Source organism: Lepidothrix coronata, unplaced genomic scaffold (assembly GCF_001604755.1).
Source record: "Lepidothrix coronata isolate B3197 unplaced genomic scaffold, Lepidothrix_coronata-1.0 Scaffold33, whole genome shotgun sequence".
In the NCBI taxonomy this organism is placed as follows: Eukaryota; Metazoa; Chordata; class Aves; order Passeriformes; family Pipridae; genus Lepidothrix; species Lepidothrix coronata.
The window spans coordinates 1,742,830-1,762,319 of NW_016690213.1; the positions used below are offsets into that span (position 1 = coordinate 1,742,830).

General features: G+C 37.6%; 1 protein-coding gene across 2 annotated transcripts in view; it reads right to left on the reverse strand.

The window, feature by feature from the left end:
* The window catches only part of HHAT (hedgehog acyltransferase), a 147,119-nt gene that overhangs the window by 98,643 nt on the left and 28,986 nt on the right, over positions 1-19,490 (reverse strand). The window contains exon 9 of one of the 2 annotated variants that reach the window (XM_017811608.1): positions 13,491-13,526. The exons of the other annotated variant lie outside the window; for it this stretch is intronic. Within the exon in view, the coding sequence (XP_017667097.1) occupies positions 13,491-13,526 (36 nt within the window). The remainder of the gene's footprint in view (positions 1-13,490; positions 13,527-19,490) is intronic. 2 annotated transcript variants of the gene reach the window in all.

Sequence of the window (19,490 nt, forward strand, 5' to 3'; positions counted from 1 at the left end):
CTTTCCTCAGTTCAACATGTGCAAAACCAGCAATGTTAGGCACAAAAATTATTTTGAGTGGAACTACAGGCATGTATGGCATCAGGCTCTCACTTTTTGAAACTCCCTTTTGAGCACTTTGCCTCTGATCTGCACACCCTTCTATAAGAACTATGCAAGAAGTAACAAAGGTTAATGTTTCATAATATAGATAACTTCTCTCCTAGCAGTAAAATATCTTTTTACTTGGTAACACTAAGCAAGTAAGACCATGTCTTCTTTGAGCAATCTATGTATCACCATGTCACATCTGCAGTTTTACTGGCACACACCATAACCCTTATTCACAGATTGTTCCCAGAAATTCATAGACTCATAGAACTATTAAGGGTTGAAAAGACCGGCAAGATCATGATATCCAACCTTTGGCCAAAAACCACCATGTTCACTAAACTGTGAAGTGCTGTGTCCACTTATTTTTTGAACACTTCCAGGGATGCTGACTCAACCACTTCCCTGGGGAGCCTGTTCCTATGCTTAACCATGTTTTCAGTGGAGAAATTTTTCCTAATATCCAACCTGAACCTCCTCTGATGCAACTTGGTGCCATTTCCCCTTGTCCTATCACTAGTTGCCTGCAAGAAGAGACCAACTCCCATCTCACCACAACTTCCTTTCAGATAGTTGTATAGGGCAATAAGGTCTCTCCTGAGCCTTCTTTTCTCCAGACTGAAAAACCCTTGTGCCCTAAGCTGCTCCTTAGGATTTATGTTTCAGACCATTTAATCATAGGTAATTCAGTCACAACTTTTCCCTTAGTTATAGCTATGCTAACTTGGCATAATTTTTAAGACTCAAAAACCAAAAGAAGGAGCTTGATCATCTACAGGAAGAGTACAAATAACACAAGGTTGGTCTGCTGGAGCAATTTCTGCCTGCTGTATAAAACATTTTGTCCTTATTAAGGCTGATTTTTTATTCAGAAATGAAATATGGCTTCTATACAATTTCTTTACTTGAACTCAGGCCTTAATTGCTACCTGTTACAACAACTCCTGTCAGCAGCTGCAGAGGACAATGCCCTGTAGGACCACAAAACAAAAAACAAGGCAAAAACATTAATAAGAAATTGCAAAATTATTAATTGCAACTTCTGCTCCATAACCACTGCTCTTGAATCAAGCAAAGCTCTGATCAGACAGTTCAAAACATTAACAAATCTTCAGTTCTGGAATCAGGAATCAGAGAAAACAGGGAAAATCTTCCAGAGATGGGTATCTCAATGAACTAGGATTGTTGCCCATAAAAGCAGGGACAAGAAGTCATGGAAAACCTGGCAACAGAAATTACTAAAACCAGACTGAATGTAGCACAACCAGTACTGCAATAAACAATGGAGTAATGCTCCAGAAAACTGGGGAACATCTAGAAGTTATTCTCCAACTCCAAGTAAGTGGCAATAAAAGCATTCAGTTAATAGATGTCTCATTATATCTAATCACTGAAACAAAGTCAATCCAAGAAATGAAATTTACTTTTATATTAGTGAAACAGTTTTTTTCATTTGACAGAAACTGAAGACCCCTAACCCTTTCTGCTGAGTTGAAGCTTAATTACTGCTATGCCAACATACAATCATCTTGAAATAATAGCCCAGAATTAAAATACAAATCTGAAGCATCATCATCAAATTTTAACATAATTACATGTTTCTTCAAATTGTCTCAGACTAGGCAAAGTATGTATTTTGTATCTGCAATTGTTATTTTTATGAGGGATTAATTAGAAAGGTAAGTTACAACCAACACCGGTCTTCTTTTTTGGTGATACTTCTAATGCTGAAGCCTAACGATTTCTAAATACTAAACACAATTTCCTTTCACATTCCATTTTGTCAGTTCTGTAGATTCAGAGATGATAGTTCGGCAAAACCGGCCTGTATTTTGACAGTAGGCTGCCTCATCCAAAAGGTATGCAACACACTCCCATCTAAACACTACTAAGTGATTGCAAGTCAGAAGTTCCCATTCTTCATAAATGTATTTTGTCCAGTCATGGCCTGCTACTAGTGTTACAGTTATTTGGAGCCACCTACTTGATTCTTGCAGTGCTACCCCAAATAAAGAGTATGAATGCAAATTTTCTCTCTACAATGATCATACAAATACTAGCCTATTGGTTGTCACTAGATAACAAACAATTTAAAATACAACTTTTATGTGTTACTTTGTTTGTTCAGTTCAAATCACAGTAAGGAGAAGAAATCATAACTATCTTCAAAACACATTTCCACAGAGAGAGGGAGAGAAAAAGGAGAAAACAGGTTTCCATGGTTACTTTGTTAACCATCTCCATTTTGATGTTTACATATTTTATAAACTAGACACTATAAACAAAAAGAAATGAAATATTTATTAAGATCTACATTACAGAAAGGTCCCACCATATGTCACATCTGTTTCAACAGCTGACTGTCCAGTGAAGCCCTAAAAGACACACTAACATCTACTAGTTTCTGGTGCTATTAGGTACATTAGACAGGACAAACTCTTATTGAACACGCACAGAAGAAGCCCTTGATCCAAGTTCACTCACTAATATTTCATCAGTAATTTCTTTTCAGCAGGAGAGGATGCCTTGCCTTGAAATCAATGCTAAAATTGCAGGTTTCTCACCTCTAAGTAGAACCTTTTCTTGGCTATCAGCTAAAACTTACTGATCACCAAAGGCTGCTCTCCAGCTCTATCCATTTCAATGGCTGCAGTTTTAATCATTTATTTCTGATGCAAAAGAAGTTCCTCTTATTTTGAGTCATCACCCTAAATGAAAGGTTAATTCTGCATAACAGCACTTTTCAGCAAAAATGTCATCTAAATCAGGTCATTTTTATTTTGTTTTCCTATAAATTTTTATTTTAACTAGGCTTCTTATTACTTGAGGGAGAAATGACAAGTAACTCTGCAATACTACACTAGTACTGGGAAGACTCCAGACCCAGAATCAAAAGCTCAGAAGTTCTATATGGAGTACCCAGTGTGGAAAATTCTGAAGGTATTTTGGAGTTCTTGGTATTTGGATATCAACCTCATTCAGTTAAGAGGCAGCACTTGGCCTTAGGTCCCATATGCACATCCATCACACAGGAGTGAGCTCATTCCAATACTGAAAGCAGCCCTGCAGTCCTACAGTCCTGATCTCAGCAAAAGATGATAAAGTAGAACCATAGAATCACTGAGGTTGGAAAAGACTCTTAAGATCATTGGGTCCAACCATTAACCTAACACTGCCAAATTCACCACTGAAGCATGTCCCTAAGTACCACATTATGTATCTTTTAAACACCGTCAGGGAGGGTGACTCAAGTAGTACAGTACAGTCTATTTAAGTAGCATTCAGAGACAGACTTCTTTTTTTTCTTTCTATGAAGCAACATTTTTCCTGCTGTGTCCTAGCCAAAGAGTGTCCTGGAAACTGTTGTGTAGCTTAAACATTATCAGCCTGTCTACCATCCTACAGACAAACTTCTATATGTCACTGCTGCTGTGTGCTTGCAAAAATTTCTGTCAGTGAATACATTTATTATTCTGTTAGACAATCTGTGAATTCTGCAGAGATCAGCTAATCTCTTTTCCATGACAGGATCAACTCTACTTAGGTTACTCTTGACCAAGATTTGCTCCTGAGTTTACCTTATACTTTGAGGGCATCCAAATGAGAAAATTTACCTGAGCAAGTCATGGCCTCTTTTGCCTCCTCTTTTCCATCTATCCAGAAAAGATATTTTACATCTACATGAGTATGTCAGAACTTAAAGAAAAATATATATACTGTGGTTTACATTCTAATGTTAGCTCCCTATAGTCAAAAGTTGAAGACAGTATTTAAACTATTGTGCCTCACTAGCAAGTTGTAAATGTCCAATACTTAATATTTTCAGAGCAATAGTCTAATCCAGATTTTAAAAGCAATTCATTGTACCAAAATGCTAGATACATTTTAAAAATAATCTCTAAATCTACCATAAGTGTCTCTGAAAGCACTAGCACATGGAATACTGTTATCCCTATAGCTACAGGAGATAATGTTTATTATGTAACACCAGTATTCACAAAAAATTGCGGAGTAATATACATCCTGATCATCTTTACTTCAGTTGAGGTGGAATTCTTCTTTATTTAATGGGGTTTTTTAAGTTTGGGGTTACATCACGTACCTCAGGCACGCAAATGGCATTTTGCTATTCTCATACAACAGAACAGCAGAGGTTGGTTGGAAAGTAGAGTCAACTTTTCAAATATGTGGCTATGCAGCTTGCAAGAAAGTGCTAAATCTTCTCCAGGAGAAAGGAAGCAAGAACGGTATGACAGCTGACAGTAAGAATTATCCTTTGGCTGCCGTGACCTTAGCTCGTTCTTCAGCACTGCAATTACATTTTTGGGATAGAGTAGGAAGCCTACAGCATGTTATTTTACTCTCTTATTTCAGACAGTAAAATAAATAGAAGCCTGAAGGTTTTGACCCCTCATTTCTTCAAAAACACATGAATTTTACCCAATTATTTATCTGTGACCTCTAACATGGAAATCTGCCTAAGATTTTGATTCACATGGCCTAATTTCTTTAGCAGGTAAGGAAGGAGTGCTTCCCCTTAAACTGTATACCATAAACAAACATATATTTGCAAAGATATTAACTGACATATTTTATACGTGCTTTCTTGATTTTACCTTAGCTGCTTAAAAGATCACTTTTTTCTACAGTTCCGTATTGACATTTATAATCCATCCAAGTATGAGCACATACAGACTTTAAAAAGTCACATTATTTCCTTTTTATCTTAATTTATATCTGTGATAGAACAATTCCAAATCCAATAGTTACTTCCTGTCCTGTTTTATCATCTGTTCTTGGTGTTACATAAAGTGCTTATACTAAACATTGCTGAGCTCTTATATAGCATTCTTAATCCATAGATCTCAAACTACTTTACAAAGGATGATCATTATCCTACTTCATCTATGAAAAGAAAAAACATGGAGATCTTCAGGGTGAAATTCAGATCTCACTGACTTAATTCCCACAGTCCACAGAGAAACTGGAATTGCACCTCACATCACAGTACCATTGGGCAGCCAGGGCAGCATCCACACCTGCAGATGGATTCCAGAGCCTTCCCTAATACTGCTGGCCTGTGATTTGCACTCAGCAATTCCACACACCACTTAGCCATCAATTCAGAAAGAATACAGTATCTCAATACAGTATCTCACTCAGCTTGACATTCACTAAAATGCCTCCCATCCCACACTGGCAGCACTTTTAAATGATGTACTCTACCCTTCTCTGAGTACCCTGCTTACAGCTCTAAACACACTAACGTTGCCATCAGTGATGGAAATAACTGAGTCAAGTCCTCTATTTGGGCTTTACTACTGAAATCAATACTGCTGCAGAGAGATACACTGGTAACAAGGTCCGATGCTGCCACTTAGGTGTCTTTAAAGTATTTTCACTTCCATACACAAACTCTGAAACCACCCGATCTATGGGTAACTAGATAGGAGTTATCAAGCCTCCTGTTTCATCCATTCCTCCCCTCTTTGTTTCTCATGTTCATTCTTTGCACCTTGCTCTAAGTTAGATGTTTAAACTCAGACTTCCTTAACTCTATAAACTCTGCTGGACTATTCAAAGATCATAGAACCAAGTACTGGAACTTAGAGGGACAAGGACTGAAAGCAGACTGCATACAAACAAAGTTTACCAGGGTATCAATTTGATTGAAACTGCTGGACAGCCATAAAAGAAGCAGTAGTGCCACCTACTTCAGTAACACATCTGAGGATGTACTATTCAGACATCTGAGAAAACTCTGGAACTTAAAACTTCAGATTAAAGTTATGGGGTTATTGCTTTAACATACTGTATCACAACCACCTCAAAACCACTTATGGACCCACGCAAGGTAAGGCAAGCTGACCCTGAGCACAAAGATGAGCTGAAGAGCCATGATCTTCAGGGAAGGATTCCGAACACTGCAGTCTCCATAACACGCTACACAATGAATTAGCCGAGGAAGAGAAACGCATCCAATCTTTCCTGCCCGCAAGGATGAAGGGAATCGTTCTGTACAGGTTATTCTGAGCAGCTATGAAGGGAATCATTCTGTATAGGTTATCCTGAATCGCTGTTCCTAGAATTCCACATGTTATATGAACTATCTAATATCACATGTTACATGAACTGTCTAAACTGGTGCTTTCAGGAAGAGAAGGCACTAAGGCAGAAGAGCTTGTATCTTCCAGAGGAGATTGCATCTTCCGGAATGCGCATTTCCTAGAACGGGACCGTCTTCCACAAAGCCCAGAGGCAGCCCCACGGCCTCCCGCGTCATCCCCCGAAACATCCCCCGGGCTCCAGGAGCCGCCGGTCCCGGACCGGGCGGGGGGCGGAGCAAGGGCGCCCCCCGGCGGCAGCCGCGACGGGCGCTGCTGCTCCTGCTCCTGCTCCTGCTCCTCCTCCCCGTGACCGCGGCTGCCGGGGCTTCCCCGCCCCCGAATCAGCCGCAGACAGAAATGTAAAAGCCGCCGGCACTGAAGGATTTATTTTCTCCCGCACGCGGTTCTTCCTCAACGGTCGGACGGACAGTAACCTCAGAGCAGCAGCGGGGCAGACCGCAGAGTTTAGTCCGGGGCGCGTCCTGGCTACGGTCTCATTTACTGTGCTGCATATAACTAATTTACCGGAAGCCACAGTAGAGAAAAATGTTTTTCTCATCCTATTTTTTTTCCCCACATTTTTTCTGGCTCCTCTTGCATTATTTTTTCTTCTCATAAGAGTGCTTATAGCTGTACACATCTTAACAATTCTGATACAAATAGCACATGGCTTTCCAAAACACATCTAAAATATAAGACATGAAATAACTTTGAGACTGAAGTTTATGCCAACCACATCCTCCTATCTGGAGATGTAATCATGTCTCTTAGCACGCCAAAGTACAAATATGGACCACAACATGTAAAAGAGAAAAAGACAACATTAAAAGTATTTTAATCAAAAAGAACACAAAATTAAGCAGAATCCTCTAAACTTATACTCCAGGTCATATGAAACTTTACACGTTTAGTTTTAACTAGAAGTGCTTGGTGAGACTGGAAGTAGTACATAAATAATATTTCTTATATTGACTTGAAATACAGGTTGCTTCAGTATAAAAGATGCAAAGTCTTTGAAAACACATGCAAACTCCAGCCAAATTCTGGCACTTAGAGTCAGAGACAAAAAAGTTTCTGTGACATAATTTCCTGGACTACACCAATAATAAATCCAGAATCCTTACAATCTCAGGTCGTTCAAGACTGCTAGGCACACACTTTCTTCTATTACACTGAAATACAACCTTTGATGTAGCTCCATTAAAATATTCAGTAAAGTTATTTAAAAGGAGCCTGAACTGAATCTCTAAATACTTCACATTTCACAAATGGTGTATTTCTTGCTCATAGATAGTAACTCAAACACCTTGCAACAAAAATAATAAACTGTTTTAATTCACAGTTGCAACACATAAACATGATGAGATCTGTACATTGTTAATCCCGACTTCCCCATTCCAACAGTTTAAGTTAAATGTCACATTTACATAACATTTACATACAGATTCAGTTTTGTTTATACAAATCCCAGCCTTATTTTTGCAACATGCTCGATGCTAATTCATTATGTAACAACAGATTGTTTGCTCTTTTAAAAAAAATAAAAGGTTTAATTTTGAGAAGGTGTTTGAGAGACCGCAGTTGCTCTGAAGCAATTTAGCACCTAGTCTTCATTACTGTTTCATCAAGTTTTGGGGTTTTTTTTGTTTTAAAACAAACAAGATATTTTGGACACTGTCCCACTCTAAAACAGACACCCCAACTGATGTTATACATCATGGTCACTTCTACAGTTCATACTTACGTCCAGTACCCGTACAACAGAAGAGTCACAGAGCCTTCCAACACAACCCACTAGACTTTAGTTACAGACTTTTAGCAATGGTAAGGCTTGATTTTGTAGTTGGGAAGATTTTAGAAGATTCCAAGCACTATCCAGCTTGTTGTTTGGGGGTTTTTTTAAGTATCATTTCAGTGTTATCCCTGCTTTCAACAGGAATGCAATTAGACCAGTGCTGACCCCTTCAAAAATCACCAACACCAGCAAACATTGCAAAACTTTTAGCATGTCTGAAAGCAGAGCTCAGAAAAGTCTGCAATGCGGCTGGATGTAGCCGCAGTATTTTATAAAAAGAGCTATATTTTTCAGCTCCTCCATACCGAGGTCTCTATGGATGGATTGGCTGCTGTTCTCTTCTGTGTTTTAGAATCTTAAAATGATTTTTGCAGAAACTTAAAGGAAGGCCCCATATCAAAAGTAAATTTAAAAGAAAAACTTCCTAAGTTAATACCACTACCTCTTCACAGCAATGACATAAACACTTTAACCTTAAAATTATTTATTAGATGCACAATATTAGACACACAAATAATCACATCTAGTGATTATTAGAATCATGTTTACTAGCAACAACACTCCATACTTGGTTTAGTATGTGCTAACTTAATCACAAAATTTCAAGTCTCTACAAAAGCTTTCTCCAGCATATCACATCTACATCACAACATTCACAAAAGATGGCAAACAACACCGTAGGTCCCTGGCTAAGGAGGCATTATTACAGTGGGGTTTTTTTTCCAAAGGGATGTTTCTGTAATTGAAACATCTTCTTTCATAATCATACCTTAGTTAGAACCATAATCCCTCCTTCACCATGGGACCATTCTTCCCTTACACAGAGGTGCCCTTTTCCTAACTAAAAATCAGGAGATGTGACAACACATAGCAGATTTTGATCCTAGAGGTAAACTATGCCATGCTTCACCTAAGAAAACTCAAAAAGGGAGTGATTTTCAAGTTTTGTGTTCAGAAAACCTTTGCACCAGGGAATAAGCTAAACCTTAAATAACCTAAATAAGCCAAAGTAATTGCAAACCACGGGGTGAGTTGAGAGCACTGCTAACAGATGGACACCTTTGGGAGACACTGGGGGTGCGTGGTCCTGCAGTTCTCTTCAAAGCCAGATCTGTACTGAAATGAGTATGATTCACACTTTTTCAAAGGCACAGCAGTGCTGAAATTGTAGAGATTTTTCCAAAGAATCTTGCCTGCAGGAACTGTCATTCTTCCCCACTGCCCTCATCAGTGCTGCCCTAAAGGAAGTACTGTTTGGCATTAGGACAGTAAATATTCTCACAAGTTCACAGTTTTATTTCATCCTGTGCCCTGTTCTCAGCACTGGATGAAGTGCTTGGATAAAATAGTTTCAGTGAGCAAAGAGCAACAGGCAGCCTCTCTTGCTCTTTCTCCTCTAAACTGCTAGCCCAAAGGCTATTGCTATGTATTTTAAATTCTGAAAAGTACACCCATTGCCCCATTCTGAGAATGTTCAGATTAAGGAGAAAAAAAGGTTGTTTTTCCTGGAGTCGCACTGGAAAAATATTACCGTGTTTGTATAGTGTTCATGTGATTTAAATACATGATTAGTAATTTTGCTGATCATAGAAGTAATAACAAATAGTTTCCATTATATAATTGTGTGAACACAGTGGGTAAAAAAAAAAAAAACAACAAACCTTCCAAGTATAGTAGTATATTTTTCATGAGTACTATCAAACCCCAGTTTTCATCACAAAAGTCCTAATCTTTCCCCTATGAATTTCCAGGATCCCTGCTTCAAACATGATGGTGTAGCTAACAAATTTTCAAAACCCAGACCCCCACATACTCAGCTGCACTTTACTTTCACATATGGTAGTCCCATGATCCCACCTGATTTCAGCATGCAAGTACAATGATTAGAAATCTAGTCCGAGAATCCAGTTCAGCACAAGTCAGTACACAACACATTATTATCCATTACTGTATGTACCTATCAACTACACATTTAAAAATATGGGATTTTTAAACTTTTCTGAGCTATCTTAAAAGTGGTATCAGAAGCACAGTTCAAGACACAGACAGATAGCTTGACAGAAATTATTTTCTATTTATTTTTTGCTAAGAAGACAGAAAAAAAAAATGTGTAGTTGTAACTCTCTGTAATACTTTGTGTCATGCTTCACTTGGGGAAGCCACTGATTGTTTATGCCAGGCTAGTACAGTCCTAGTTCTTTCAATCAGCATTTAATTAGGCAGATTATCCTTTTAACATAGACTATTTTTTTATTTAGTTTTGTTTGCCCCACATTTTGTCTTTGAAAGTATCATAGTGGGTTTCCTGTTCCATCATGGGGTAGTGTCGTTATATTTAAAAAAATATAATATCTCTTGAGCATTTCAAATCCCAATTCATAGATTTTCAACACTTCCTGCAACTCAGACTTGTTTGATTTTTTGGTGGTTCAGGCTTTTCCTTCCCCACTGTTTCTATTTCACACAGAAACTGAAATTGTGAAGAGGACCCTTTATGACAAATACTTTATGAACACAAAAGGAGATGATCTGCAAGTTCTCAGGAGCTTAGACTGTCTAAATAGGCAAAAAAATGGCAATAATTTTCTAAAATTCACAAGGCAGACCAACAGCAGAGATTAACACCAAGTCTTCTGTCTCCTAGTCCAAAGTCATCTACTAAACCAAAAATTTTTTTAGTTAAGAAAACACAAGCAAAACTCATTCTGCTACAAAGGAAGGGAAAAAGATTTCCTCCTCAGCAGTACAGTTACAGAGAGAGCAGATAATGTTTCCCCAGGTAGTTAACAGAGGTAGGTAACAGACTGAAAATGAAATAGTAAAGCTAAGGTTAGAACACCACACTGTATAGGATACAGCTGGCTTTGAAAAAATGATACATTAGTCAAAGATGACATTCACCTCATTTGAAGTCCATGGCTATTTGCAGTCCCAGATCACATGAGCATATAACTCAAATACTGCGTCCCCACAGGATGTAAAATGATGCCATATGAGAGAATAATATCTTATTACATTCTTTGTATAAAGCAAATGAAAACATTTTATGGCAGAAGCATTAGCAGGGACTCAAACTTAGTACATCAATGGCGGTACAGCAGTACCACGATTTTGCTCTTGGTTAAGTAGTTGTGTGCATTCCCAGGAGACCACCTTGTGCACTGTACTTCCTTTACAACAGTAGTATATTTTTAAACCGTTTCTTAATACGATGATTTCAATTTCTTATATGATTATTAAAAAAAATTCTGCTGGTCACAATATAGATGCAATGAATTTTGTAGAACTGATACTAGAACTTATATATATTCAATTGTCTAAAAACTCTAAACCACACTGAAATACAAACATATTCAGCAATATTAACACTAGAGCTGTCTGTTAAAAGTTGTCATGTTCCATGCAAAGAAATACACAACATAACCCAAATGTTACACAGCATACTGCTCAAAAGTTATGAGATATCAAGAAGTGGGTTTGCCTGTACAATCTGAAAGCAAATCTGATCTTCCCTGTGACATAAGATTTGTGTGATCTCATATCTTTTATACTTTTTAGAGCCTTTGTATTAGTGTCCAGTTGGCACCCAGACCTTGGACAGAAACTTCCACTTCTTCCTGTATTTAGCCATGATACTAATAATCTAGAGAAGCTGAAGACAAAGTGAAGTAAACACAAGTGTTCTCTGATGATAAGCCTAAGGCAGAGAAATGTTCCTTAGGCATTTACAATTCTGTCCAAAGCTGTATGCTTCTTTCACTAGCTACAGCCAAGAGCAAGTAGCAGGGTTCTGAAAACATTAGAAAATACGTGCTTCAACTGAGTGACCAGAGGAGCAAAAAGTAATCAGGAGTAATCAACCTGTTAAGAGCTCTGAGAGTCTGTGAATTGGTGCCAAAAACACTGCGTTAAGGCCAAAAGACTCGTGTAAAAACTTAACAGAGTCTTCAACCAGGAAATATGACAAAGTAGACTAAATAATGAGTTCAGTAGCAAGGCCAAATCAAGGATTGCCTAACACCACCTGATCCTTATGGCGGGACCCAAGCAGCATACTCTGGTTCATACAGACTGGGTTCATTCTTCCAAGGTAGAGTTCAGTGATAGATATTTCAACATTTTAGTCTAATTAATTCTCTAAGTGCCCAGAGACCATGGCAAAATTCATCTTTCATGGCACACATTACAATTCTTTGTAAAGATCAGTAGATAATAATAGATATTTTATTAAAAATTAAGGCAAATGCATTATTGGTGAACACCTGTGATTTTGCCCCCACAAAAAAAACTCTGAACAGCAAAACCAGTTCCTCAGTGTACCATTCAAATTTACTAACCTCCTTTTTCTGTTTGAAATGCCCTGCTTTAATTACTTCATTCCTCTAATGCCAGCAAACAGAGACAATTATTCCACTTTCCTTATTCATCTTCGGAACATAGTCCATCCCATGCATTGAATACATTCAGTTTTCTATGGAGAATACCAAACTCCCCTCCACATTCACAATTTTCTATAAAATTCAAGCCCTTATTAGAAGGTATGAGAGTACTAGAAGGTATGAGAGTACTTGAGTTACCAGTGGAAAATACATTTTAAAAGTTTTTCTTCAGTACAAGAAAAATTGAGATTTTCTCAGGAATGAGTGGAACACTGTCATTGAAATTTCCTGCGTCAAGGTTTTCCTGAAGGACACCTGAAGATGTTCCTCAGAGGGTGACAATGGGTACATATCCAAGACAAATAGTTAAAGTTTCTCAAACTAATATATAAACAGAAGATAAGAGAGGATCTTTCCATAGAAAGTATAAAGTAATATTGAATTCACATGATCATTTCTACTTATAACAACAGAAATGCTTTTTAACATGTTTGCTGTTTTTTTCTGGGATACAGTTACTTTTCTTCATAGTAGCTAGTAAGGGCTGTGTTTTGGATTTGTGCTGAAAACAGTGTTGATGAAAACACAGGGATGTTTTTGTTACTGCTGAGCAGCACTAACACACAGTCAAGGCCTTTTTTGCTTCTCACAGCACCCCACCAATGAGTGGACTGGGAGTGCTCAAGGAGGTGGGAGGGGACACAGACAGGCCAGCTGGGCCAAGCTAATCCAAGGGATATTCCATACTACATAGTGTCATGCTTGGTGTTTAAAGCTGGGGGAACAAGAAAGCAGTGGAGAGATGTCCAGAGTCATGATGTTTGTCTTCCCATGTCACTCTAACACATGATAGAGCCCTTCTTTCCTGGGAACAGTTGAACACCTGACTGCCCATGGGAAGCAGTGAATGAATTTCTTGTATTGCTTTGCTTGTATGTGCAGCTTTTGCATTACCTATTAAACTGCCATTATCTCAACCCATGACTTCTCTCAGTTTAATCCTTCCAATTCTCTCCCCATCACAGGGGTAGTGAGCATACAGCTGCGTGGTGCTTGACTGAAGGCTGAGGTTAAATCATGACAATATGGAATTGCAATTCAAAATAAGTATTAGCTTACCTGACCAGAAAGCGATGTAAACCAACATCAAAACTTCTGTAAGAAAAAAGATTCACAATATTTTAATTATTAAAGAAATATTTTTCTCTTGGGTATTATACAGACACTGTATTTCAAAATATTAATACCAAAGATAAATATAAAGTTACTGGAATTGATAAACCAGAAGCAAAAGTGTAAGACACAATTTCTTTTCTGTAATGGCATGAAATTTAAGATTATCATCTTTTAACGTGATTTAGATGCATGTTAAAAAGCTCACAAATTCCTTGTTGGAGTATTTATTCAATAAACTATTAACATTCAGACGATTATAACCCACATAAAGCATAAATTGTGTATATTCTGTTATTGGAAATAATGTAAGCATCCTGATGACCAGCAAGTTTACACATTTTGTCACATGCAAGTAGATCCTCTGTGCAAAACTACTGTGGAATCCTTTCTTTCCTCTTTTCTGCACTAAAACACAAGGGATAGCTGTGAATTCTCTCCATGATAAAGAATAACCAAAAACCCCTTTATATCTCCTTCAGATATAGAATATACCAAGAAGTAGACCTTCCAAGTGCATTCCACTCAGATTGGTGAGGAAATTAACTTTGAGGCCTTCTGACAGTAAGTAGAAGTTAGATCACATTAGATTACAAGAACCATGTCTGAAATCTCCAGCACTAACAACATACATTGACAGTAACTGTCAGTGTTTCTTTCCATTTTTCATTTCCTCCATTGCTCAGACAACCAGGCTCACGAGAACCAAGCTCACGAACAACTAATGGCAAATCTTTGATGCTACATGAAGGTATCTGCTGATTTGAGACATTTACTTAATATCCTAAGTATGAGCCAACTTTATGTGAGTACCAGTATAATCCCAGATTAACTGTGTGCCTAACAGCACAATTGAAAAATGCAAATGTCTTATTTCCAGTGCTGGTCTTGCTCTGAAATGGGCTTATGTTTCAGGTACACAGCAAACATTTTAGCATATACTAAGCTCTTCAGCATTCTATTCCAAAAGCATAATTGGTCATTTGAGTACAACAGTCTTATTTTAACAGTACTGCTTCCGATGTGCTGCTTTCTACCTCAAAGAGCAAGAGAAATCATCAGATAGTTAATGGCATCCTGATATCAGCAGATAGATAATGAACTGCAGAAATTCTAGGAGTTAACAGGGAAGGAAATCCCACTGGTTCGGCTGGATGGAGAGGAGCAAGTTTGTCACTTAAAAGCTGCCTTGCAATAGAAAAACATTATGTCAGGAACATGAGCTGGTCATCATTAAACCTGTATTTTTCACATTCCTTTCCTGAAATCGTTGACCATTTTACATTATTGTTACATTATTGTGCAATTAAACTGCATGAAGTGCATCCAGTTATCTTTCTTCATTCCTCCTGCCTGGACACATACTGTAATTTGGCTCCCTCTCTTCACTAAAATATTCTTTGTTGTACAGACAGTTTGCAGTATCAGAGCTGCCCACAGTGTGTTTTTATAGCTCTGAAAACCTTTTCTTCCTAGGACCAAAAATTCAGTATGTTTGTGCTGGGATGGGGAGAAGAAGAAACTGGTACAGTTGCAGAAGAGAGCTGTATGCTGAACAGCCCTCTTGCACTTCTTCAGCCAAGCTCATCTGCTCAAGTTCTTCAAGCTATTCTCTGATGGCAGTAACCAATCTGGTACACTCTCTGAAGGGACAGAAGAACCAAGCTTCTTGTGGACAGGGATGTGGAGCACAAAAATATCATTGCTTTTGACACTGAACCAAAAGCCAAAGGACTTTGCTTACTACAAGCATGGAAACTGAAAGGTCCTGCTAATTTAAGATGATCAGAGCTGAAGGAGGTTGGGGTGGACAAAGCTAAGGCTGACTGGGTTCAGACAAGGAAGGAAAACAAGGCAGTTTGTGTAGATATCATGACATGCCATCTCTTCTCTCATTTTTCACTCTTTGCAAAACATAATGCACTTGCTACTAAAAAAGTTTTGTAAGTTTTTTTCATCTGGGCTTTAGCTATTGAATATTTTTTGGAAATATTTTAATAAGTATTAACAATGAACATGCATAGAAACAATTTATTAGAATAAATGAAAAAGAAAAATTATCAGAGCCTCACTAGGTGTAATTCAGCATACATAGACAGGGTCCATTATTCCTCAGTTGATTTTGTACTGATACATTTCAATAGCCTACCCAAGATCCTCAGTTCTCAACAGTGTAAGCAGTTGTTTAACTGTGCTATGACCAAAAGAATTTTGAGAATATAAAGCATCATCTGACTGCACACCTAGATCTTAAAGATCCCACAGGACAGTATCATTGATTAGGTCCAAAAGCAAGAACAACAAGGTTGAACAACTTCAAATTGTAAATGGAAGAAATGGTTGCATTACTTAAGGCTATGGATACTGTGTACATACATCTTGGTTAATGAATAGAAACATTGTGCAAGACAAAAATATTGAGTAGATAGGATTATGGGAGGCTAGTTTTGACAAAAAACTACAGACACTTTTGACTGTTCTGCTTGTTCATATTTAAATACATACTGCAGCTAAGTCTACAAATAAAGTGAAAATACAGTGAAGTAGCAGAGGCAACAGATCTGGTAGATGCATCTCTTCTCAGATGGGAAAGTTAAAAAGGGGTAAAGAGGGTTTGTAGAACAATGTTAAGACTGCAACCTGGGGGTGGAATAAGCACCTTCATTAAATGAAAAAAGGGAACAAATAATCACACTGTATTGGCATTAAAAATGTCATAGCAATCCCTTCAACATCAGAGGACTCCACCTATGAGGCATGACAGTGTCCCTCACAATTAACACAAAATTACACCTGCCATATAAAATACATCCATATTTACTTGATATTACAGTATAGTCTATAATGAGCTTCACACAGCTTGTAAAATCGTGAGGTTCTCTGCAAAATACACAATTTATCTGGTAGTTCTTGCAATTTAGGGTGCCTCAGTTACATAAAGGTTTCAGAAATGCTTTCAGAAATCCTGTAACGAGCACAAATTTTCAAAATAAATGTTCTTATTAAAATCTAAAACAAGAGAAAGGATATCCACAGCAATATGAGTGAAAAGTGATTTACCAGTTAGATTCTCTATTCTATTCAAATGTTGGTAGCAATATAGTATTTCAAATTTGTGAAAAATAAGTAAAATCTAGTTTATCAAAATAGTAATGGTCTTCGGACAGAACAAAATCTTGACTAGTCAGTGGAACAATAAAGGGGAGATATATTTAACCTCAATTTCATAATCATAATTACATATTGCAGATAATTTGATAGGGTTTTTTTTAATAAAAACATCCCTAATTCTGTTCCTCTGAAGGGTAGTTTTGAATCACAGTTCTATACACACCTATCAATGCTTTTGTTAAGCATGGAAGTTTTAGTTTGATAGAATTTAACAAATGGTTATACATACAATCCATTATCATCAACTACACTAAACCAACAAAGACCTTTTCCAAGAGGTCTTTGAAACCTCTGCCTGCAAGCATACATCTCTCTCCTCCAGGTACATTTTCAAAATTATTTCACAGACGTGCAGCTTCTGCTCTGAAAGCTAAATGCATAATGCAACAACCTGCCTCCAAATTTGCATTCAGCACAAAGCTGATGGGGGGAAATTAAAAAATTATATGCACATGTCATCCATTGGATTGTTCATTTTCCACAAAGCTATGCTTTCCTTTAACTGAGGTCCACACTCTGGTTCCTCAAAAGAGGAATTGTGTGAGTCTTTAGCATACAACTTTTAAACTCAATGAAGTTATGCCAGCCTATTCTATTTAAGGACTTGACCCCACACATTGACCTAGATGAAAACTGCTTCTTATTAGCTGTTTTAGGGACTACAGTTTACAATTCCAGTGTGATGGCTAAAGGACCCACACACACACAACGAGGTTTGATTGTTCAGACCTCATGCCTAATGATTTACAATGATACAAAAAACATAAGTACTGAGCACATTTCAGGATCATAAGAATCAATTTAAAGTTAAGCTGACTACTAGAGACATTTTTAATGAAATTAATTGCAATAAATTTGAATCACTCAACTCTGATTTTGTATATCCATATTTCTAAGCCATGTGCTGAAGAGAAAACAGCAAAGTTTGTTTTCTGCCATTTCCTCCCCAGGACTGCTGGGCTGCACACTACTCCTGGAAACAAAGTATGCAACATGCAGCATAATCTGGGAAGATTTGGCTAATCATGTACTTCAGCAAAGATGCCCACTGCAAGCATCACCACTCAAAAGTAGGCATGGTTCTTACTTTGGGCCCTACTTAGGGGAGTAGACCTACATAGATAGTTTGCCATCTGTAAAAAAAAAAATAAAAAAATTCATGAGATGAATGTAGATGAAGACAGGTAAATGTGATACTGTGTACCCACAGACTGTATTGCATGATAGACAGAAATATCCCAGACACCATAAAGACAGTTGTGTTGCCAGCAAACACTTCTGAATGCAGAAAGGGGTGGTGTAACTTCTATTAGCAGGAGAGGAGTTCAAGCAGCAGCACTACCCAACAATTCCCTTGAGCAAACAATATAATTGCACTTAAATCTCTTCAAATCAGTTAGCCTAGTTGCCATTTATGGCAATGATGAAATCCAACAAGTAGGTTACTTGTTCTAGTTCTAGTACTCTGGATATTCACCATCTCAAAAATAGCATTGTAGTTGCTGCAATGTTTCAACAACAGTTCTTTGCCATTCCTTTTAAAACATGGCTAAACTTGACATCAGAAAGTCTAACTCATTCCCATATCCTCAGAGTAGCCTGCCCTATTTAATTGTAGAACTGTGTTTGCCACGCCAGCACTTCCATTAGCTGTCTTTTCAAATAAATGTGGCATTTAGCCAGTGAGCTGCTGACCAAAAGTCTCTCCCACAGCAGAACATTTTGCACTGGAGACTGAGAGGTCATTGAATGGCATCTGCTTTCACTGACACAGCGCTCAAGTCACTTCATTGTTCCTAATTCTCAAGCAATGTCTTACTGGAGGAATGCACAAAAGACTGTAAACACAAGAATTCCTCTGACAGATGCCCCACCATTTAGCAGTTCCAAACTACTTTTCTGGATTCTCCTATATCTGCTCATGTTTTTTCTAATGCTGCCTGTGGCAAGCTTCCCAGGAGGCAACCCCTCAAAGATGTGTGCTTCCAAATTACAAATAATCACAAGTCTGCAATGTAAATCTGAAACAATTTTTAGAGTCTTGTCTGAAGAGTAAGATTACTACCAGGAAAGCAGATAAAGTCTATATACAGATTATTTAATGTCTCAATGAACTATAAAACTTTCTAAAGCAAATCCCCTGGAGGGGGCACACCTACCAACTAAAGTATTTTCCAAGTAGTTACTGCTACCTATTGATTCATTCTCATCATTATTAAGTAAACATCTGGGAAAGCCAGTCATATTTTTTAAAGACACTTTGCCTGTCTATAGCTTGCATTGATTCAGACAGTTTTCTACAAATTTACCTGAAACCTACACCTTCTAGCAAAGCTTGTCTCTTCAGTGACAATCAGGACAAGTCTTCCTCTAAATAGCATAACTGCCACCATACCCTACATACACTATTTATAAAGCTGATGCACAACTTGAAATAGAAAAACAACAATTAAATTGTCACAGATAATGTTACAGTAGAAATAAACACACCAAGCAAACTGAAAATATTCACTTAAAATGCCCAGATTATTTAGTGTTGCTAGTTTTTAAAATGAAGATAGATGCATAATAAAAAATGCAATGCAATCCAATATAATAATCTGTTTGGATTTATCTATAACCCAAACTATGGAATATACTTTCGGACACTGAGCTTTTAAAGTCACCTTGTAACATTTTTCTGGGGATTCTTTTGCCACATACAAGCATGTTCTTGGAGCTATCATTTTCAGCCTTTCAATTACTGCAATACACTTGGTGAATTCCACCCACATA